The 24,599-nt window shown below is 47.2% G+C and overlaps 1 protein-coding gene across 1 annotated transcript in view; it reads left to right on the forward strand.

Moving 5' to 3' along the window:
- The window catches only part of LOC110586958 (zinc finger protein 664-like), a 33,025-nt gene extending 13,724 nt beyond the window's left edge, over nucleotides 1–19,301 (forward strand). Inside the window, 2 exon segments of the mRNA XM_044917242.1 lie at nucleotides 18,818–19,131; nucleotides 19,133–19,301. Coding sequence (XP_044773177.1) covers nucleotides 18,818–19,131; nucleotides 19,133–19,301 — 483 coding nt within the window.
- Nucleotides 19,302–24,599: the final 5,298 nt, after the last annotated feature.

The raw sequence follows: 24,599 nt of genomic DNA on the forward strand, positions 1-24,599 counted from the left end.
GGGGGGGGGGGGGGGGGGGGGGGGGGGGGGGGGGGGGAGAGGTGGCGGCAAACTGGCGCGTTATCGCCATTTAAAAAATAGGTACCAGACTTCAAAAGTAGAGTCACACATGTATGGTCAACTGATGTTCATCAAAGATGCCAAGGTGATTCAGGGAATTCTCTAGACGGAGAAGGAGAGTCTTTTCAACAAACAGTTACGCAGCATTTGGACAGCCAGCTGGGGGGGGAGGGGGAGGATGAATCTCCATTCTTACTTCACACCATATACAAAAATTAACTCACAAGGGCTCATAGACATAAAACCTAAAACTAAAACCTAAAACTTTGAAATTTCTAAAAGAAAGCATAAGAGAAAATCTTTGTGGATGTGAGTTTGGTAAATATTTTTAGAATAAAACAGAAACTATAAAAGAAAAATAGATAACTTGGATTTTATCAAAATCAAAAACTTCTGTTCTTTGAAAGGCACTGTTAATACAAATGAAAGGACAAGCCTCAGACTGGGAGAAAATTTTGCAAAGCACATATCTGATTAAAAAAAAAAAAAGGCTGGTAGCCCAAGTAAAGAACTCATACAATTCACAATAGGAAAAAAATCCCATATTCCATTAAAATGGGGGAACGATTTTAATTTAGACCTCAGCAAAGAAAATATATAGATGGCAAATAAGCACCTGAAAATATCTCAATATCATAAATATATGAGGAAATTCAATTAAAACCACAATGAAATACCACTACACTCTTACTATAATGGATAAAAAAATTATTTTTAAAGATTTTATTTATTTGTGAGAGAGAGAGAAAGGAGAGGGAGTGGCAGGCAGAGGGAGAAGCAGGCTCCTTGGAGCCCAGTGGGGGACTAGATCCAAAGACCCTGTGATCTTGACCTGAGCCAAAGGCAGACACTTAACCAACTGAGCCACCCAGGTGCCGCTAAAATTTTTCTTTTAAGTAACAATACTAAATGTCAATGAGGATGTGGGGCAAATGGAACTCTCATATCTTGTAGTGGGAATACAAAATGGTACAGTCACTTGGAAAAATCAGTTTGGCAGTTTCTTATGAAGTTAAACACAAACTTGACAACCCAACAATCTTCCTCCTAGGCATTTACTCAAGAGAAATGAAAACATATATCCATCTGTAAGTGAATGCGTATAGCAGCTTTATTCATAATCACCCAAACCTGGAAACAACCCGAATGTCCATCATCCGGTAGATGGATAAGCAAACTGTGGTACATCCATGCAGTGGAATTTTAACTCAGCAATGCAAAGGACAAACCGCTAATACACACTACAACATTAATTAATCTCAAAAGTAGTATGCTAAGTGAAAGAAACTAGAAACCAGACTCAAATGCTTATGCTGAATGATTCCATCCCAGAAAAGGCAAAAGGTATGAGTGAAAAATCAGATTAATGATTGTCAGAGCTGGGGGTGGAGGAAAGATTGATTATAAAGGAGCAAGGAGTGGGGTGCCTGGATGGCTCAATTGGTTAAGTGTCTTACTCTTGATCTGGTTAAAGTCTTGATTTCAGGGTGGTGAGTTAGAGCCCCATGCTGAGCGTGGAACCTACTTTAAAAAAGGGGAGCAAGGGGGATCCTGGGGTACTGGAGGTGTGTGTCTTGGTTGTAGCTAGTGGTCTTTATAGGATGATGCATGCTTGTCCAAACTCACCCAACTGTGCACATAAAAAGGTAAATTTTAGGGCGCCTGGGTGGCTCAGTTGGTTAAGCGACTGCCTTCAGCTCAGGTCATGATCCCAGGTCCCGGGATCGAGTCCCACATCAGGCTCCCTGCTCTTCAGGGAGCCTGCTTCTCCCTCTTCCACTCCCCCTGCTTGTGTTCCCTCTCTCGCTGTGTCTCTCTCTGTCAAATAAATAAATAAAATCTTTAAAAAAAAAAGGTAAATTTTACTGTATGCAAATTATATCTTAATAGATCATCACTCAGAATTCCACTTCTAAAACTCTATCCTATAGAAATACTTACATATGCTCATCAAGAATTGTCAAAGAATGCTCAAGATAGTAGTGTTTGAAATAAAGGGTTAGTAGATGGTTGATTTAACAAATTTGGTGCATCACTTAATCACACTACCACATAACCATCAAAAAGAATGAAGTAAAAAAAAAAAAAAAAAGAATGAAGTAAGTAGTAACTCATCTAAAAAGTACCACAGAACACTAATGTATAGCAGTTTCCATTTTTGTAAATATAATTCTATAAGTACACATAAATTATATATTCATTTATAAATAGCTTGGAGGAATACACCCCATACTGTTGGCATGGATTTTTTTTTAAAGAATTGACTTGGGAGTGCAAGGACTTTTCAATTATTACTGAATTTGCTGTTGCAATGTTTGAAGGGGATGACTGGTGGAGGGCATGTAAGCTTTAACATTAAAAAAAAATTCCATCTGTATAAACAATGGTCATTCACATAGGACTCAGGACTCAATTCCTGTTTGTGCTGACCACCCACCACACCGAGCTGAGTGGAAAACGAAAGAATTAAAAGGGGCGGGGGGCACCTGGGTGGCTCAGTCGGTTCAGCATCTGCCTTCGGCTCAGGTCATGATCTCATGATCCCAGGACCCTGGAATGGAGCCCTGCATGGGGGGTCCCAGCTCAGCGGGGAGTCTGCTTCTCCCTCTCCCTCTGCTGCTCCCTCTGCTTGTGCTCTGCTCTCTGTCAAATAAATAAATAAAATCCTTTTTTTTTTTTTTTAAGAAAGTATGAAGAGGTATAATCCCTGACTGCAAAGGACTTGTCCTTTTGACTGGTGGAAGTGCGAAGGGGGCGCTAAGTGGCACGGGGGGGGGGGGGGGGGGGTGGTGGGTGGGGAGGACATGTTAGTAGTGGCTGGGCAAAGGAATGGGGAGACCCTTCCCACTGCAGACCCAGGGATTTTCAACCGTTTGGGGTCACCCCTTTAAGGATGTGAAGAAAGACTCTCAGAATTCATGATTTCGGGGATTCTCCCCCCGGCGACCATTCAGGAACCTCAAGGCAGGACACTAAAGTGGGGGGCTGGGATCTCGGAGCAAAGAGCAACTCGGGTACTGGCTGCCAGTCTTTGCTGGATGAGTTCCCAGGTCCTTCCAGGCTGAAGATGTTCTGAATCAGAAAGGTCGAAATTAGGAATCCGTGAGTCCAAACCAGGAAGAAGCACAGAGTGGGCAAGAAGATCTACTTAGTAAATACCCCCCTCCCCACCTGGTAGGCGTTGCGCTCTGTCGAGCCGCAGGGGGCCGGGCCCCGCCTGGCACTCTCAGACTTTCGTTTTCCGCCCCAAGTCCAGTTCCTAGGGTTCTTCACCTTCCTGCACCTCGAGCTCCGCTGACCTTTGGCCGCCCAGGCTGCCAGGGCGCGCAGGTGGTGAGTTCGGGGGGAGACGCGTCGCCCTGCGCTCAGCCTGGACTCTGGGCTCTGCTACCCTCAGGGGTGACTGCCCACCAGGCTCGCGGTCGCCGGTCACAGCGGTGGCGGTAGGAATGTTTGCAACCGCAGATATAAGTGAAACTAAAAGGGACACTTCATTCAACGCTACGCAAAAATAATTTGAGAACATTGTTGCAGTGTATGTCTAGAAAGTATAGCATCCCACAATAACCTTAGAAGAAATAGAAAGTCCGGGTGCACCTGGCAGGCTCAGTCGGTAGAGCCTGTGGCTCTTGATCTCAGGGTTGTGAGTTCAAGCCTTACGCTGGGCCTAGAGTTTACTTAGAGAACAGAAAATCCAAACAAACCATTTACAACGGAAGGCATAAAAGTTGTCAACTACCCCCCCCCCCTCAAATACCAGACAAAACAGTTTCAAGGGTGAATTTTAACCAACCATTTACAGAACAAATAATTCCAATGCATTTAAAACTGTTCCAGAACATAGAAAAAGAAGGGAATAGTCGATTCTGGGGGGGAAACAATACAAATATTAATCTGGAAGCTCAAAGTTGATTACCAATGAGAAAGCCATCTGATTCTCATTTATACTTAATCCTAAATAGGAGTAAACAGAATCCAGAAGCACATTAAAGGAGTAAATAATTAACTATGGCAAAATGATGATGAGCTTAAAATTGTTTAATATTAAGAAATCTTTAGGGGCACCTGGGTGTTTCAGTTGGTTAAGCATCTGCCTTTGGCTCCTGTCATGATCTCAGGGTCCTGGGATTGAGCCCCACCTCGAGCCCCACATCGGGCTCTCTGCTCAGTGGGGAGCCTCCTTCTCCCTCTCCCTCTGCTGCTCCCCCTGCTCATGCTCTCTCTCTATCCCAAATAAATAAATAAAATCTTTAAAAAATATATTAAGAAATCTTTAAATATAATTCACCATATTAACATATCTAAGGAAAAACAGCATATAGTCATTTAAATAGATGTGGAAAAGCCATCTTATTATATTAATATACATTTTTGATATTAAAATTTTAGTAAAAAAGAATAGGTGGTTCCTTAACATAATGAAACATACCTAACTTACATCAACAATCATTCTGCTTTTCAGATAAATATTAGATGCCTTTCCTTTAAAGTTAAAAATATGTTAGAAAAATGTCCATTCTCACTACCATTATTTTATATTGTTCTGGAGAAACTAGACAATGCATTTTTTTAAAGTAATCTCTCCACCCAGTGTGGGGCTCGAAATTACAACCCCAAGATCAAGAGTCACATGCTCTATGGAATGAGCCAGCCAGGAGCCCCTAAACAATGCATTTAACAAGAGAAATAAGTAAATTGGAAGGTAGTTAAAATTATCATCATATTAGATTTATGATGGTATCCCAGGATATGCTTATAAAATTAAATATATTTATAAAAATAAACAAGAAAAATCAATTGTCTACACACACACAATGGAAGAAAAGACACCCATTTACAGTAGCAGCAAAACATAAAACATTGAGATATAAATTTAAGAAGAAATTACAAGATCAATGATAAGAAAATTTTAAATATTGTTGACTGACCCAAGATATGGAGAAAGAGGAATATCAATTTTCTCTACATGTTAGTCTAGGTATTTCATATAATACTAATAAAAATTAACAGAGAATTTTGTTTTCACACTCAATAAATTTCTTCTCAAGTTTATGTGAAAAGTAAACAAGCATTAGTAGCCAAGAAAATTCAGAAAAGAATAACAAGGAAAACATAGGCCTTTGGGATTTTAAAACATATTACAAGCTACAATGAATAAAACATTGTAGTATAAACAGGATAGAAAAATCCAGAAGTAGGCCCAAATATTTAAGCATTTGATTAATATGGCATTTCAAGTTAGTGGAGAAATGATGGCTCATTCAAGAAATGGTACTATGGGGCGCATGGTTGGCTCAGTTTGTTAAGCGTCTGCCTTAGGCTCAGGTCATGATCTCAGGGTCCTGGGATTGAGTCCGGGGATCGAGTCCTGGGATCGCGAGCCCTGCATTGGGGCTCCCTGCTCAGGGGGGAGCCTGCTTCTCCCTCTCCTGCTCCCCCTGCCTGTGCTCTCTGTCAAATAAATAAATAAAAACTTTAAAAGAAAAGGTCCTGGGACATCTGGGTAAATAACTGAAAAAAAAAAAAAGTGTAATCCACACCTCACATCTTACAACTGTATCAGTTCCAGGTGGTTCAAAATTTTAGGAAAAAAATAAAACCATAAAAGTACTAGAAGAAACTACATGAGAATTTTCCCTTACAGTTTTGGCACAAGGGAGGCCTTCTTATCACAGAAAGCATACAAGATTAGTAAATTTAACTAAAAAATTAAAAATTTCTGTATACCTAACTAAAGCCACCATAAAGAAAGTCAAATGAAAAAATTCCAAATTATCACAAAGGACTAATTTCCCTAACATATGATGATTGTGATTATACAAGTCAAGAGAAAGACCATCACAAATAGGAAAAAAGGGAAAGGATGTGAACAGAAAGGAATTGTACATAAATATTAATTTATTAATCTTTTTTCATATTTAAAGAAACTAATTAGTACTAATTAATACTAATATTAATGATATACTATTTTTTGCCTATCAGGTTGGCAAAAATCAAAAAATTTGGTGAAGATTTGGGGTGGCATCACTTTTAGATATTGTTAGAGAGTTGAAAAAATTTTTTAAAGTATTTATTTATTTGAGAGAGAGAGTGCGAGGGGGGGCAGGAGGGGCAGAGGGAGAGAATCTCAAGCAGACTCCCCAATCTCGGGAGCCAGACTCAGGGCTCCACCTCGGGGCTTGAATCTCATGACCTTGAGATCATGACCTGAGCTGAAACCAAGAGGTGGGCACTCAACTGACTGAGCCACCCAGGCACCCTAGAGTTGTAGATTTGTATAACTACTTCTTTTTATTTATTAAAATTTAAAAAATTTTAATTCTGGTGTAGTTAACATAGTTATATTAGTTTCAAGTGTATTTTATAACTACTTTGGAGAGCAATTTAGTAGTGTATATTAATTTCATAAATGCATATATTCTTTGGCTCAGCAATTCTACTTTTAGGAATTTATCCTAGAGATTTACTAACATGTGTAAGATGTAGGATACTATTTAGTTCATCATTGTTTATAAATAGAAAATATTTGGAAATAGCTTAATTGCTCATCAGTAGAAGACTAGGTAAATAAATCTGTGTAATGGAATATTTTGCAACTGTCAAAAATAAAAAGGGAGATCTGTGTGTCCAGCTCTGAGAAAATCTCCAAGATTTGTTGTTAAATTAAACAAACAGAATAGGGAACTGTAGGCGTCATTTTCTACTATTCGTGACAATAATAGGGAGAAGGTATGTATAAATACACGCTTCTTCATGCATAAAATATCTCCAAAAGTCTACATAAGAAATCAAAGGTTTTGACTGTTTCTAGGGAATGAAATTAGGTGGCTTGGGGGTAGGAGTAAGATGAAGATTTTTAATTAAAAATTTTTGTTTTGAAAATGTTTAAATATATAAAGAGAGAGACAGAGAAAGAGAAAGACTAGTACATATCCACGATCCCTTATCCAGTTTCAAAAATCCATAAAATTCTGAGAACTTTTTTTTTAAATTTTTTTTTTAAGATCTTATTTATTCACTTGAGACAGAGATAGAGAGAGAGAGAGAGATAGAAAGCATGAGCAGGGAGAGAGGCAGAGGGAGAGGGAGAAGCAGGCTCCCCGCTGAGCCAGGAGCCCGATGCGGGGCTTGATGCGGGGCTCGATCCCAGGACCCCGGGATCATGACCTGAGCCGAAGGCAGACGCCCAACCATCTGAGCCACCCAGGCGCCCCCCCCCTTTTTTTTTAAATTTTTTTTAAAGAAATTCTGAAAACTCTTAAAACTGGTAAATCTTCATCTTCATCTGGGGCAAATCTCTGTTATTGTTCTGTTTTTAGAGACTAGCTCTGGGAACCGGTGGCCTGCGCGGTGGGCCTGCACTACCCCCCCCACCCCCACCCCAGGGCCTGGGCGCAGGTGGCCTATTGACCGGCCCACGGCGGGGACACCCCGCCGCCTCCCGGCCGACGCGCACCCAAAACCCCAAAATAAGTTAGAGCCGGCCGCATGGTGGGAGCGGGCCTCCATCCTGCCGAGGGTGGGGGCTGTAGACATGCGAGCGGGGGCCACCCCAGTGGTCTCCAACCACTAGACGCAGAGCAGCCGGAGCAGGGCGGGCTCGGGCGTCTGAGAGGCCGCTCTGGATCTGGTCCACCCACTGCTGGGCTCAGAGGTTGTAAACGCGGCGCGCGGTCTTCACGTCACAGAGGCCTCCTTGCCCACGGTCTTGGGGAGCCCTTGGTGGCGGTGCCAGGTCGCTGGCACCCTTGCACTCCGTGGCCACACGGTGGTCACCGCGGCGCAGCGGGTGCTCGGGCTTGGCCAGCACGAAGGCCCCCTTCTTGGACGGGGCGCCCTGTAGGACCTGTGTCACTCTCGGCTGTCTGGAGCCGTGCTGCTGCGGCGGGAAGGCGCCGCGGTTGGGCCGCGATTCTGGGCGCTTCCGGGCTGAGGCTCGGAGTGGAGCCCACGGGCCTCCTGGAGGTGCGCACCTAGCGAGCGGCGGTGGCGGGCACACTAGACACCAGCAGGGAGCTGGGGGAGCCACGTCCGTCTGCCCGGCCTCCAGACGCTGTGTGGCCTTCCCCCCCCGCCGCCCCCTCCCCCATCCCAGGGGTCGGCGCAGCTCGGTCTCCAGCCGCGGCGGCTCCTCGGGCGGGCGTGGGGTGGCGTCAGGCGGGGCTGGGGCCGCTGTCCTAGCAGGGCCCCACCACGCGGCGCCTGCTCTGGGGAGTACCCCCATCCTCCTCTGGGGCCTCGGGGTGGGGGGAGGCTGGGCCAGCTCCCAGGCATAGGGGAGTCCTCCCGGCCAGTGTCTCCTCGGTGTGGAAATCCCACACCTTTAGGCTGGACCCGTTGCTGGAGGGCCGCCAGCCCTCCGTGTCATCGGGTGCGGAGTGGTGCAACACGCGCGTCCTCCTGCTCGGCTCGTGCACGCAATCCCACACCGGCCCGCACGCCTGCTGACCCTGCGCTCCCCCTTATCCTGGGGCAGCAGCCCCGGCCCCGGGCGCTCCCAGTCCCAGTCTGGCAGGAAGGTCCGGAGGCGGCGGGATGCGCGGGAGTAGCCAGGGAACTTGAGGTGGGAGGGGTTGAACGCGAACTCCAAGGGGACCTGCAGGGGGACCTGAGCACGCAGTCCAGGAACTGCAGGACCCGGGTGTGGAGCCGCTGCTCTGCGGGGCCGGCGTGCGCGCCCGGCGGTGGCTGAAGCCGCTCCTCCTCTACCAGCGGACGGAAGCCGCCCTGAGTGTGGTGGAGGGGGTCCGAGAACAGCCGCGCCAGGGCCAGCAGCTGGGTGCCGATGTCCCAGCCGTCCACCAGGCTCAGCAGGACGGAGGAGCCTGAGATCAGGAGCTCCACCACCACCTACACCCGCGGCGGCTTGTGGATCTGGATCCCCTCAGTCCTGCAGCGAGTGCGGGGAAGGAGGCGGGGCCCGACTCTGCGGCCCGACAGCCTGGAAACAAGCCTTCAGCAGCCTTTTGAAGCTGGTCTTCACTTGCCACGCCTCCAACACCTCGATGGGCACCAGCTCCCAGTGCTGCACACCCTTGAGATGGGCTTTGTCCTCAGTGATGTAGAGGGCTGCACGCTGGGGCGCAGAAAGCCCTGTAGTGTGTGTGTGGGGGGGGGGGCTCGCGCGCTGGGGGCGTTGGCCAGGGAGAGGGTGAAGGTAGGACTGTCACTGCCCACGTCATTGCGGGCTCACCCATTGCGAGCTGCCCCATTTACCTCTGGGCGTGGTCCGTCTGGAGGCCAAGACGGCCACAGGATTGGACAGCGTGGTGACCCTGGCTCTGGGGCTGGGCACGTGGCTGTCCGTATGGGCGCAGGAGAAGCCGTTGGGGGTGCTGCGTCCCAACGCACCGGTCATCTGGGGCATATCTTGAAGTGGATTGAAATTCGTTAGTGTTAAGAAAATCTGAATTCAGAAACCCAGTTACTCGCAAAGGTTTATGTGTAATATATAATGAACACCATGTACTCACCTACATTTATAATTGTTCATTTTGCCATATTTGCTGTTTCTATCTCTGCTGAAGTATTTCGAGGTAAATTATAGACATTACACATAACACTCTTGAATACTTCACTATTCATCTAAAAAATAAGGACATTTTCCTATGGAACTACAATATCATTATCAAACTCAACAGAAGAGAAAAATCAGAGGGAGATTTTTCAACGTATGCCCTTTTGAACTTTTTGTAAAATTTTGAATCTGTGGCTATATAACTTATTCAATAGGTAATAAATTTTCAAATTAAAAATAAACTGAATGGGATCTTTGATACTTAAAATTGACCAGAAAGCTATGGGATCTGCCCAAGATATCACTAAAGGACAGAAAGATTATTTTAGGAACCCAGTTGAAAGTACAGATTGGGGTGGGGGGGGGACATTTCATTTTAATGCCCAACTAAGTTAGGGCTGGTGTGAGTGGGACTTTCATCCAATCAATACTGATAGCGTGGTAGGCATGGAAAGCCAATCGAAATTCAAAACAAGTGTCTATTACTTTGAAGCAATGTTTTGTTCTCTCTATCATAGAGAGGGTCCAATGTAATGTAATTGCCACCAGGTGACTGCTGTTCCCACTGGGGTATTACATCATACTTGGGGTTTAGAATTGGTCGGTGACATCCATAGGGCAGATCAGCTTGCCCACTTACTGAAACTATCTTGGGTTAATGAAGATTCATATGGGACATAGGTATTTTTAGACTTGGGTCTATCCACATACAAGCTAGTTCCCTCAATCTCTTTGTTAACAATTCTCTAATTCTTCTCCTTCTGTCCTTCTTCTCCTTTTGTTTCTCCCTTTTCTTCTCCTCCTCCACCTCCCCTTCCTCCTCCTCCTCCTTCATATTTTTTAAGCTTATGACATAACTTGCAGAAGAGTCAATATCCCAGTATACCTGTTTCCAGATTCAAGTAACACTCAATCTTTATAGTTAGTCTTGTAGTCAGCATTTCTTCTAGTCTGAGCTGAGTGGTGTTTTAAGTATTTTCAGTAGAGATTCCCAATTCTAAGTAAAAAGTAATCCCTTCTGTCCCAAGACAATCATCAAGTACTGCTATTGCTATAGGGGAATCTCCCTCCAAACAGACAAGTGGGAGCCAGTCTTTCTCAGAGCTGTTTAACTGCAGGGAAATCCAATGCACTATCCACTTGATCCTAGGGTGGAGGCTGCCTGAGTGCTATAGTTGACCTGCTTAATGAGCACACATGATCCAGTTAGAGAGCCTAATCAACTATCAGTGACACATTTGAGAGTTTCATGCGAATAGAAACGGTTTACTTGTCACAGGCGGGCATCCAAAATGCAAGAGAATAACGTATTTGAATGGTATTCCAGTTAAAGAAAAGCTGAAAATTTACAGTCATTATATAGTTTGTTGGGAAGGTTTGTACTGAGGGCTTTGGGGGTGTGTTGAAGAAAGTGATCAGGATTTTGAGCATATTTTCTTCATGCTGGTAGATTATACACTTACTGGATATTTAGAAGAAGTTAAAATAAAGGATGAAACCTGACCTTATTTAATGCCCTCAGATGGCTAGTTTGAGTAAAACAATCACAGGAATTTACAAAGCTATGGTTTTGGAGTTAAAACGCTGCATCAAAGAATTTACATTAACATGTAAGATACTTTCCTACTGCTGTGATAAAATAAATAATGAGGTTCTGTTAAAAACAAAACAAACATAATTTATGCAATACCATCATTCTGGTTGGCATGATAAAACTGATGGATGACTAACAGTACTAATTACGCTCTTTTGTACCAATAAAGCTAATTTAGTTGATTTTGGATTCCCGCTAAAAATCCAAGAGACTTCTGTAGCAAAAAATGAAGGAAGGAGAGGAGCAAAGGAGCAAAGAAGGAAAGCAGAAGGAAGGAGGGAAGGAAGGAGGAAAGTCTACCAATACCTAGGGCCCGGACAAATAAACTGCGGTACATGTGCTTGATGTACTATTATGCAGCCACCAAAGGAGTTAGACCTACATGCGCAATAAAGAGGTCTGAGGTACATGAAATGAAAACGTTAAAATAAGTGGAGAAAAAGCTAAATGTCAAATAGCTTCATGCCTGTCTATCTAGGTGTGAGACAGAGATGGGAATTACACGCGCGAATCCCCAGCTCACCCCTGGCCACTGGGCCACCCCAGGGAAGTGGGACTAAGGAGGGATAGGATGGGATTTCACCTTTTGCTTTATTAATTTTGGCATTGCCTGAGAATTTTAAAAAGTCATAGGTAATTTTTTTAAAAATAAGCATTTTCAAGTTAACGGCCGAGGCTGCACGCGTTTCTTCCCCTTAAACGTGTTCCCTGTGCGCGAAATTCCAACCACGTGCTCCGCCGCGGGAGGCGGGAGATGAGACGCGGGATCCTAGAGCGGCCCGGAAGTACTCCCGCCCCGAGCGCCCCCGCGCGGCGGGCGGCCTCCTCGCTGCGGCGCATTGTTCCGGCTGGCGCGCCCCCGCCGCCGCCGCGCCGGGACCCTCCGCCTCCGGGCCTCGTTCCGCGCCCGTGAGTCGGCGCCGGGACCTCGGGGCGGGCGGGCGGGCGTGGCTGGGAGAGGGCCGTGGAAGGTAAGCCTCCGCCCGCGGAGGGCGTGTCGTCCCGGCTCGGGGACATCGCGCGGGCAGGGCCTGGGAGGACGGCGAGGCTGGAGGGCCGCCCCCGGGAGTAGCGGCCGCAGGTCGGACTGGAGTCTGACAGGGGACGGGGAAGGCAAGCACAGAGTTCAGGCCCTCAGCTTTTGGCTCTGAGACGGGTTAAGGGGCTGTGAGCGGACTGGCTTTCGGCTGCAGGGTCCTGGAGCCCTGGCGTGCGCGCACCCCGGGGAGCCTGTTGGGGATGCGTGCGCCGGGGCTCCCTGTCCTGTCACCAAGCCCCGTGCCCGGGTGCCCACTCCCTGCGTGTCCACCACAGCGCCTGTGCCGCGGGAATTCAGCTTCAGGGCTGCACGTCCTGACGTTGTGCAGACGTACGGGCCTCCTGGGTCGCAGGCACTGCCTGGGTGTCTGTGGATTCTAAGGACTGTCCTCATCAAGAACCTGACCTAGGCAACCTGCCGAACTTCCCCTGACATCCCTTTCTTATCTCCTGAAGTAGCGGTTGTTATCAAACCTCAGAGGGTCACGTGAACATTAACTGTGGTCCGGTATGGAAAGCATGAGCCCCAGGGAAGAAAGTTCATTCATTAATCAGAGACAAGAACAGTTTCTGTCTCTTCTTTGTCTAATTTCACTTTTACGTAATGAGTCTGAGCTTTTTAACCATGCTGAGTGAACTGTGTGGCCCCTAATTTCTCCATGAGCGCTGTAAGGTATTTGTATTGCTATTTCTTCACATCCAGAGACTGAGATTGAAAGAAGAAGATAAGAAGTTGGCTGAAGATCACACAATTAGTAAATGTTAGAGCTGGAATAAAATCCAGTTCTGAGTGACTTGAAAGTATATCCTTTTTGCACATTACGACCTTATATTTCCCATTCTTCCCATCCTTTGGTCCCCAAGTGACTTTACTTTCAGTGAAGAGCCTTGGGACCTGTCACAGTTGTTTTTTAATCAGTGCCTATCATTAGCTATTGCCATTTTTCTATGTAAACGATGATTTTTACTGCGTAGGAGGGAATCTTCAAAGGTGTTTCTAAAACGTAGCTCCAGCTGGAGGGTGCTTTTTAAACTCTTCAAGGACAAGATGAATGCAGACTCAAAGGAGGTTTTACCCCTGGATGTGCAAGCTCCTGAGGTTTGGGAAGAACTTCTGACAGTGGAAATGGAGACGGAAAGTCGCCTCCAAGTGCAGGAATCCAGGCTGAAACATAGTAATCCCCTGGCAAGGGAAATTTTCCGAAGGCGCTTTTGACAGCTGTGCTACCAGGAGACCCCTGGACCCAGGGAGGCCTTCACCCGACTCCAGGAGCTTTGCCGCCAGTGGTTGAGGCCACATGTGAGCACAAAGGAGCAGATCGTGGAGCTGCTGGTGCTGGAGCAGTTCCTGACCATCCTGCCCGAGGAGCTGCAGGCCTGGGTGCGGGAGCACTGTCCAGAGAGCAGGGAGGAGGCTGTGATTTTGCTGGAGGATCTGGAGAGAGAGCTCGATGAACCTCAACATGAGGTAGGAAGGGAGATTTGCCAGGAAAAAGTATGTATGCGTGACCCTTGAATCCTTTGTTTTATACCCCCTTGACTAACTCTAATCCTGCTTCCTGCTTCTTTCTGGGAAGTGTTCTTTAGACAGTTTTCTCTTCAGAAGTCAAATCTCATCTCTTTGTTTCCAGGTGGTAGCCCACACGCAGGGGCAAGAAGTCCTCTCTGAAGAGACAGTGCCTCTGGGAGCACAGACATGACCGAGGCTCCAGTCCTGGCCTGAGGAACCCCAGCTCACCCATGACACTGCTCAGCAGCCACACCCTATTGGAGAGACAGGTGAGGGACAGGATTTTTCTGGTGCTGAACATATGAGACAAATAAAAAGCCCAGACCTGGGGAGCCAGGGGATCAGGAGTCCCTTTGCCAGGTGACAGGAATGCTCCGTGTTTCCAAGTGCACAGTGTGCTCACTGTGTCCCTTTGCCCCACGCTCAGGCTCCCCCCCCGAGTCCCATCCTGGAGGCTCTCTGGTCTCCTGGCACATGGCACCTCAGGGAGACTTCCAGGAATCACTGTGGGGAGCAGCTTTAGAGAATCGGTGTGATAGGGTCAGATCATGGCTTTGCCTCTGGAAGCTGCTTGTACGTGGGCAGGTGACTTAACCATTTGCTCTCAGTTCCCTCATCTCCAGAATGGGGTTGATCATAGTATTGCCTTAGTCTGCTCGGGCTCTCATAAAAGAACTAGCACACACTGAGGGGCTTACACAACAGACATTTATCTTCTCACTGTTCTGGAGGCTGGATGTCCAAGATCAAGGTGCCTGCAGGGTGGGTTGTTGGTGAGACCTGTCTTCCTGGCTTGCTCACGGCCACCTTCTTACTTTGTTCTCACACGTGCCTTTCTCTGTGCACGTGCTTATTGGGGTGGGGGAAAGAGAGATGGAGGAAGGGAGAGAGAGAAAGCTCTGGTGTCTCCTCCCCTTATAAGGACATCAGTCCTATTGCATTAGGGCCCCACTCTTAATTATCTGAATTACTTTCCTAAAAGGCCCTATTTCTAAATACAGTCAGGGCTTCAACGTGTGACTGAGCAGAAGAGAGATGACACAATTCAGTCGAGCAAGTGTGCACCACAGAAGGTGGTTGTGAGCACTGAACACGAACAGCTGACCGGAAAGCACTTGGCAAGCTGTCCCTCAGGGTCGCCTTAGCCAGTCTGGCCAATGTTCGCAGGGCAAATCTGTGAGCGCACTCAGTAGGTGGCAGACTGGATGGGGGAGTCTGGTGGAACCAGCCTCTGCCCCTTCCTGGCGGGTGACGTCGTGGTGGGTGCCGTCCCGGGCACATGGGGCCGAGCCGGCTGCCTTCCTGTCCTGGCTGTCCCTGCCACAGGTGGCCCAGCTTCCGTCTGATTTCTCACACCAGACCTCGTCACCTCTTACTGATGGTTAGCCATCTAATAGTCGGTGTTCTCACACCAGCCCCATGTGGATTGAAGCCGGACTTCCCTTGCTGCTCTGCCTCCTGCCTGTGTTTATTCCATCTGCCCTAGCAATCATATGGTTATCCTGGGTTTCTGCCACTTGGAACACAGCTCTTGACTTAAATTAAAAAGATATTTTTGAGTGACCTCTGTTGCTCTACAGACCTTCCTCTAGCTTCTGTGACCTCATCAGATTAAAAGTCCTTTGGTTTCTGGGCCCCTGGGTGTCTCAGTCCATTAAGCGTCCAATTCTTGATTTCCGCTCAGGTCATGATCTCGGGGCTTCATACTCAGCGGGGAGTCTGCTGGAGATTTTCTGTCTCTCTCTCTCTGCCCCTCCCCACACTCGTGCACTCTCAATAAATATGTCTTTAAAAAAGTCCTTTGGTTTCATTTTCCTCCTTCATGAACATCTTTGCAATCTGTTCGTTTCTTCCTCGTCTTCCTGCGAACTTGAACTTTTTATTTTCCAGCCATCTTTTCCTTTCTTCTGCCTTCCAAACTGCATCTAGAACCCTACTGGGAACCCCTTCTTTCAGGAAGCACATCTGAGCCAGTCCTTCCTCCTGTCTGTCCATTGCTCCCTCCTTCCATCCAGTCATCCATTAAGCATTTCCTGTGGCCGCAGGAGAGTATCCTGAGGGCGTCTAGAAATCAGAGTTCTCTTAATGGGACTATCACTGCAGGTATGTGTCTTCAGGAAAAGCCAGTTTTGCAAAGCAACATAGTAAGTGTTTGAGGTTAAAAGGACTAAATCCAAGTTCCAGCTCTTTAATTTTTTTTTTTAAAGATTTTATTTATTTGACAGACACAGCGAGAGAGGGAACACAAGCAGGGGGAGTGGGAGAGGGAGAAGCAGGCCTCCCACCAAGCAGGGAGCCCGACGCGGGGCTCGATCCCAGGACCCCGGGATCATGACCTGAGCTGAAGGCAGACGCTTAACAACTGAGCCACCCAGGCGCCCCTTCAATTTTTCTTTTTTAACTAAGCAACATTTTTTTTTTTTTAAGATTTTATTTATTTATTTGAGAGAGAGAGAATGAGAGACAGAGAGCACGAGAGGGAAGGGGATCAGAGGGAGAAGCAGACCCCCCGCTGAGCAGGGAGCCCGATGCGGGACTCGATCCCGGAACTCCAGGATCATGACCTGAGCTGAAGGCAGTCGCTTAACCAACTGAGCCACCCAGGCGCCCTTAACTAAGCAACATTTAAGGTTACTTTGTATCACTGAGTTTGAGTTTCTTTCAGAACTGCTGATGGTAAAAAAAAAAATCCAAATAATATAGAAGTTTATGTAGTAAAACATGAAAGTTCTCCAAATTTTATTCCCCAGGAGTAACCACTCTTGTCAAATTGCTGTGTATTTTCCAGACTTTCTCTACATACGTACAGAGTCTGTCTACCTTTTATTTGCTGTTCACCTCTTTCAGGAGGTGGGCTGATAACATCAGGGGGTTTTGTGGTGCATAGTTTGATACCATAGGTGACAGTGCTTGTGAGTCACGGGCGGCCGTATAAATGGTCGTCATTAGAAGGTGAGAAACGTCTTTGTTTTTATATTTACCCAGTTCTCTTGTACATTTCAAATGTAAGTGTGAAGTTTGGGCAGAAGGGCAATGCTGATCCCACTTGTGGCCTGTTTCTTCTCTGAAGACGCATTTCTGTTTTCCAAACCTGTTGTCATCCCCCAGCTAAAAGGAGCTGGAGAACATGGTCTAACAAGAGAGGAGTCCGCAGAGGCTCCTGTTCAGGTGCGTGAGGGACAGTAATCAGATGTGGGAGAAAGAGCTGGATGTTTCGGTAAAAAGAGGAGGGCTGGAGGCTGATCTCTCTGGGCTCTCTGGTTGCAAGGAGGAGATCTGTTGGTGCGCAGGCTCCTTGGGAGCTTCCCAGGTGTGATCTGAAACCAGCCCCCTCGTGTGGGGGGCAGGGAGAGACTGAAGACAGCGGGTAGGTGGTGGTTTTAATAAGCAAAGGAGGCTTCCACGGGAGGCTCTTCCGGGGTGGCAGCAACGTGAGTAGATCTCCAACCCACCTGCCAAATGTGAAAGTTTATACAGAGGCCTTACCAGCTTCAGTCACGTGTACTGTCCAGATGGTGGTGTCCCCCCGTCACTGTCCCTGGCCTTGGGGTGGCTCCCCGGAGTGGGGCAGGCAAGTGGAACTCACATTCCAGGGACAGAGGAGGGGGTGAGGAGCTTCCAGTGGTCAGGGTCCAGCTCATGGGTCACTTGGCAGTCGTGTTTTCTCGACAGCTTCCCCGAACAGTCCTATCCGCAGAGCCCGAGACATCCTGAGGATACCACAGGGCTGCTCCCTAGTGTTTAGACAGTTTGGGTCTGTTTGTCTCCGTTCTTCCCTTCAACTGCTCCAAGTCTGATGGGGTTGGTTGGACAACTATCCAGTATGGGCCGGTTCTGTCGGGAGTGTTTGCCTCAGGTGCCCGTCCCTGGGCTGTCGTTTGAGGCCCTAGTAGTGGATTGGTTTCAATGCTTTCTTTCATTCATTCAACAAATATTTATTGAAAACTGCCTTGTGCGTCCGTGATTCAAGGAGTGAAACAGAAAGATCCCGCTGTCATGGAGATCAGATTGTGGCAAGCGGGGGGATTAACGAGGAGGTGATGCAGGGTGTTAGAAGTGGTAAGTTGTGGAACGGGGCAGAACAGGAGCAGGGGAGGGAGACTGTGAGTGCGGTGGGCGGTGAGCTGCTTGCAGTAGCAAGTAGAAGTCAGGAAGTAGGAGCTGAGGGAAAACTTGAAGGAATGAGGGAGGGAGACTTGCTGTCATCTGAGCGGAGCCCATAAAGGCCCTGGGCGGGGAACACACCTGGGGTGGTGCTGATTCCACAGTCGTCGAGTAGTCCTGTGACCCCTGGAATGGCAGGATTGAACACTCGTCCCATAAAGGAATGAATGAGTCCATGGGGTGAGTTCCCTTGGTCACTGTGAGGCTCCCCACCTCGAAAGGGGGAGGGACTCTTTTTTTTTTTTAAGATTTATTTACTTGTTTTTTAGAGAGTGTGTGTGCGAATGGGGCTAGGGGCAGAGGGACAGAGAGACTCTCAAGCAGACTCCATGCTGAGTGCGGGGCCCAATGTGGGGCTCAATCCCAGGACCCCAAGATCATGACCTAAGCCCCAAGGCGCCCCATGCTGAGGGAGTTCTAAGGGAGACCTAAGAGCAGCCACCCTGATCGTGACCCACACCTCCCCATGAAGATGTAGAAGGAATTCTTTCCAGGCCCAGGCCACGTAAGGTTGGACTAAGCCGCATTTTGCCTAAGAGGCCAGACTTCCTTGTTACCTGGAGGAAGGTGTTACCACACTGACCCTGATGTTTCTAACCTCCTTGCTGCTCTGTGATGTGGGGTCACATCAGGTTAGAAGCACCCTGTCCTTTTGTGCACAGTGACCCTCCCGTAGACTCAGGGAACAAGTGACATGTGCCTGGTCTTCTCTGTTTCAGATGGAATGACCAAGGCTGAGGACAGAGAGCTGGTGCTGAGGAAAGACTGTCCTAAGATAGTGGAGTCCCATGGGGAGATATTTTATGGACAGACCTGGGGGCAATCCCCCCAGGATCCCCGACATGGAGAGCTTGGTGACCCTGAGAGTTGGGCAGCGGGGCGCTGGGGCAGCCCCCGAGGGGAGGGACGGCACAAGTGTGATGCGTGTGAGAAGAGCTTTGCCCAGAGCTCAGGCCTTGTTCGCCATCACAGAATCCACACTGGGGAGAGACCCTATGAGTGTAGTGAGTGTGGGAAGACCTTTAGTCGGAGCTCTGGTCTTTTCAATCACCGAGGGATCCACAACCTGCAGAAACGGTCCCGCTGTGCGGAGTGCGGGAAGGCCTTCAGTCAGAGTGCGGGTCTGATCCCGCATCAGAGAACCCACAGGGGAGAGAGGCCCCATCGGTGCGGCCAGTGCGAGAAGAGCTACAGTCGGCGTCCGTTCCTCGTCGAGCACCCGAGGGGCCACACGGGGGAGCGGCCGCACATGCACCAAGTGTGGGAAGAGCTTCAGCCGCCACAGCAGCCTCATCCGCCATCAGAAGACCCACACGGCGGCCGGTTTCCCGGACCACTGGCCAAGTCCCCGGGGGAGGCTAAGGCGAGAAAACGTCTTTCTTCACGTCCCACTAGGTGCGTTTTGGGACAAGTTCTGACCTGTGGCCTGGGCACATCTGAAGAGGAAGGTGCGGTGTTTGAAGCTGCTGCTTTCCCTTTGGCCCCTTCAGCCCTTCCCGGGGTGCCGCGCCCCCAGCCCTCGTGGGTACTGACTTTGGGACGGCTGCACCACTTTCCCCATCGCGTAACCAGTAGCGCTGCCGTGGCCACACGCCTGAAGGTCTGTATCTGTTGAGTTCCTCGAGAGCACACAGAGGTCTGCTGATGGTTCACAGTAAAGGGTCTGTGGCGTCCCTGTGACGAGTACCTACGGGGCCAGCCCCTTCCCCCTCGCTGCGTCCCCGGTGCCCGACCGGCGCTGTTTGCAGACTGCTTCCATTTCCGAAGCACAGCTGGCAGGGAAAGGGCGCCATCATTGTCCATCTTACAGACGAGGAAGCTGTGAGGCGTCGGGGTTTAAAACCTGGACTTTTGTTTTGGAATGATTTAAGCTAATAGAAATGATAGAGTTTTCATATGCTCTTCATGTCCCACCGTGTTTTTAGTTAAAGCCCCGGCTTTGGGCTTCACTCCCCAGGTGTTTATGGTGCTGTCCTGCTTCACTGGGATCGTCAGGCTGTGTCTGCGGAGCTCAGTCACCTAACAGTCCCTTTGTGCTCGTCCGTCACGCCCGCAGCTTTGCAGGCCGTCTGTGTCCCGAGTCCAAGGCCACCCCGTGGAGTTGGGTCACCAGCCACATAAGGTGCTTATATTTTTATTTATTTATTTTTAAAAATTTTATTTATTTGACCTGAGCTGAAAGCAGCTGCTCAACGGATTGAGCCCCTTCTTGATCCAAGTCTCCCTCTCCTTTTTCCCATTTCTCTACTGAGTGGGTGGCCCAGGAAGTCTTAGGAACAAAGGTTTTTTGAACAGTTTCCCATCACAGAGATAAATTACCGAATGCACAGCATTACCTACAAATTCCACACAACGCCATCTTGAGGGAGGGCATCCATTTCCCTCGCTGTGGGGGAAAGTTCTACCTGCTGCGAGAAGCCCAAGATGAATTTCTGCATCATAGTACGCTTAAAGATAGGCCCTGGGATCATCTGATAGAAATGTTGGGCATGAAATACAGAAATGGTCTGAGGATTGGCTGTTGCTGATTACATTAGGGGTCCCCTGCCTTGAGTGAGTTGAGATTCAAAAGTTCAACTCTGAAAGTTGCCTGTCCTCATCCCTTGTTGTGTCTCCAAATTGTGTGGTACAGTGGGGACATTAAGGACCAGGAGCCAGGTCGCCGGGGATGGAGTCCCTGCTCAGTGAGGTCTGCAGGGTGGGGCCTTTGATAAGTCACCTGGAGTGGATTTCCGAGAAGCAGAGCCCGGGCAGGGATTCAGGTCCAGGGAATTTACTGCAGAGGGGCAACCGCAGGGCAGCAGGGGAAGCAGGATGTGGAGGAGAGGGCTGAGCAAGATGTGGTCTCAGTCTAGCTGTAGCCTAATTTGGGGGAAGGGTGTCTGGAACAAAACTCACCTTGGAGGCAAGGGGCTAGCCTTGTGTGTCCGCACTCAGCACTCATGGATTGAGGGTGGCCTGCTCATGGTGGCCAGGGGAAGGGAGCACTGTCTGGGTGCAGGGCAGGGCACAGGACCACAGGCAGCTTTCACCGAGCTCAGCCTCTCAGGCCTGTTCCTGCGCTTGCCTGCCCACTTCTCACAGTTGTTCTGAGGAGCAGCAGATAGCAATGAGAGGAAAGGACACTGTGATCTCTAAAATACACATCACGTGAAGAGAAGGGGACATTATTACTAAGTTTGAATATGATCTATAACAAGGCAAAAGGAGGGTTGGACAGCAGTGAGAGACCTCCTAAGTTAAAGTGTTTGGGGGACTTTTTCTTTTACCTCAATTTTTTAAGAAAGTATAGTACAGACTGCTGTAATGTGAGGTTTAGAAATAAATTAATATTTCGATCAGGGGAGCAGAGAGAAAAAAGTAAGTTAATATTAAAAAGTGAAGACGTGTCCTGAGTGGAATTCCCTGTTTTCCCTGAACTGGGAGCATTTAGTTCACGTGTAACGTGAATGTGCTCTGCAACAGTCTCTCCATTCAATTGGTATAGGAGTTCTCCTCTCCCAGTGGCTTCCCCCCCCCTGCTCATCACCCCGGGCCCGGCGGGCTGGCACAGGGCAGGCGGGCGGCTCACACGGCAGCCGTGTATCTCCCACAGTTCTGGAGACGGGGAGGCCGGCATCCGGGCACCAGCTCAGGCTTAGGTGACGGCACCTTCCTTTGTGCTCACATGACCTGTCTTTTGTGTGCCTGGGGGAGGGAGGGAGAGAGACGGACAGAGAGACAAACCGAGGGTCAGAGACAGAGGCAGACAGACAGACAGCAAGCTTCTTAAAAGGGCACTAATCCCACCATCATGACCTGACCTGACCCTAATTACCTCCCAAAGGCCCCATCTCCAAATACCATCACATTGTGGGGTTAATTTTAACATATGCATGTAAGGGGGGGGGACACACAAATAGTCCATCACACGACCCCACTGCTTCCAGTGGCTGCTCTCAACAGGTCTCCATCTGTTTTTTCAGCTCTGCCTGAGAACTAAACATACCTGCATCTTTATATAACCCTGTAATAGTCATCCTTATCTTATTCCTAATTTTGAATGGATGTATCTAATGATTTGGCAAAAAATCACATTTTCTGTGTGTTTCTGATAATTATCCTCATAACATTAAGAATATTCCCTCCTCATTTGCAAGAATTCTTTATCATGAATGATTTCTTTTAGAGAATATTAGCCTAGTATCTCTTTCCCATCCTTTACTTTTAAAAAATTATTTCCTTTGGATATCCTATGTACAGAATTGGATTAATTACAATCCTTGGTATGATTCATGACACACTGTCATCATTTGTCCATGAATGCCATGATTTTGATTATTCGTTTGGTAACTGAGGTAGTTAATTTAGTACCTAGCACTCATTAATGTGTCATTAAACACAAACAAAACAAAAGATCTTGAAAAACACCTGTATGGCCAATCACTTGGCACCCCTCATCTTTGCCACCCGAATTTCCCAATTAAAGGACATCATCTTGAATCCTGATTTTATAATTTCTTGCTTTCCTATTTATATACTTTTACTGCATATATTTGCATTCCTAAGAACTATAATTTTTAATTGATTCTAATAACTCTTTATAAAATTTCCTATGTTCAATCTTGTCTTTTACTCATCAATTTAATCCAGTTGTGTTTATTATGATTATCAGTTTATTGCTACCACCCAATTTTGTCTTTTCTATTTTCCATGATCTTTCTTTAATTTTTTTCTCAGTTCCTGTTTTATATTGGTTAGATATTTTCTTCTCTTTCCCCCATTTACATGTTTGAAAATTATACATTTTTAGTCTTTCTTTTTACTGGTGACACATAAAATTTCAATATGCCCACCTGACTTGTGAGATTATGAAACTAATCTCTGTGTGTGCCTTTCTGCATGATATTGCACAAAACCTGAATGCCTCCCAGGAGCCTGCTCCAACTGTTGATTAGTATTTTAGTTACACTTGACCTCAAGTTGACCTTGTCATTATAATTTTATTAGTGGGTTTTTATAATCAACGACTAATTAGATTTTCACGTATGTGTTTTAACACATTGGTTTTACTCACTGAGGCTTTCTTGAAGATTCGTTTTTGTTGTCACTGGGAGCGCGCTTTTCGGTGGTTTGGCATTGGCAAGTTCCGTTAGGCTTTGTGTGAACATGTTTTCGTTCCACTCTCCCCCTTGAATATTGGTTTCCATGTATTTGCAGTGACAGAGCCCTCATGAACTCAGTCTGCTTAGAAGGCTGACTGTTCTTTTCTTTCACCACTTTGAAGTGTTTCTTCCAACTTGAGATTTAGGTCATCCATCAATTCCTGCAATTCTCAGTCAACCTCTCCCTCAAGGTTCTCTTGGCTGTCCTGTCACTTGTGTGGATTGGGCTTTCTCACCCTGTTGGCCAGGTCTCTTACTCCCAGTGTGTTTTGCTGATCTTCATCTCTCTGTGATATATGTCTTCAGATCAGTCTTACAGTTTACTTATTCTCCATTAGCTATATTTAATATGTTGTTTATTTAACATAGATTTTCATCTCAGTGCCTGTATATTTCATTTCCTAGTGTTTTATTTGATTCTTTTTCAAATCAGTCTGCTCTTCTCATTATATATCATGTTCTTCCATTTATGGCTTCTAGGTGTCTAAAAAATACTTAAATGTTCTGAATACCGCTTACCATTTCCTTCAGATCATTATATATCTGAAGCTCTTAGGGAGCCAACTCCGCTGCTCATTTCTACAGACTTTTTCCAGGGTAAATGCTTATTCCTGTGGTCCATTATTTTCTGCCATTGTACATTCTCAAGACGGATTATTTTTTTTATCTGTGGCAGTACCCTTGTTCTAGGGTATGGAAGCGTCCCTGTGGGGTTGTTCTTTTTTTAAAGATTTTATTTATTTATTTGAGAGAGAAAGAGTACGGGGGATAGGGGAGGAGGAAGGGAGGGGTGGAAGAGGGGAGGGGGAGGGGCAGAGGGAGAGGGAGAAGAAGAACCCCTATGGAGTAGGGAGCCTGATGCGGGGCTCGATCCCAGGACCCCAAGATCATGACCTGAGCCCTGAGCTGAAGGCAGAGGCTTTACCGACTGAGCCCCCCAGGTGCCCCTGTTTGTTGTGGTTTTGACATATATCCACAGATTCCCTTACACTCCTGCCTTCTAAATGCAGAGTCTAATTCCATTCTCCTTGAGTGTGAACTGAATTTATCCTCTGGTTCAGAGATTCCTTCGTCATCTGTGCCCAGTTTTCTAAAAAGCCCATCAAAGGCACTCTCATTTTTGTTAGAGTGCTTTTCATGTCTAGCACGTCTTTTTTGGTTCTTTCCTAAGATTTCCATCTGTCTGCTCACGTCGCCAAGGCACCTGTTCTTGCACACTATCTGCTTTATCTGTTAGAGCCCTTAGCATATTTTCCATAGTTATTTTAAATTCATGCTCTGATAATTTCAACATTCCTGCCATGTGTTGTTCTGATGCTTGTGCTGTCTTTTCAAATTGTGTTTTTTGCCTTTTGGTATGTCTTGTCATTTTTTTCTTGACAGCCATACAAGATGTACTAAGTAGAAGGAAGTGCTTTAAAATGGCCTTTAGCAATGTGGTGGCAAGATGTGGGAAGCATTCTATTATTATTTATTTATGTATGTATGTATTTGTCTTAGAGCATGCATGCATAAGCAGGGTAGGGGAGAGTTGGGGGGGGCGCAGAGAGAGAACCCCAAGCAGACTCTACA

Source organism: Neomonachus schauinslandi, chromosome 8 (genome assembly GCF_002201575.2).
Source record: "Neomonachus schauinslandi chromosome 8, ASM220157v2, whole genome shotgun sequence".
NCBI lineage: Eukaryota > Metazoa > Chordata > Mammalia > Carnivora > Phocidae > Neomonachus > Neomonachus schauinslandi.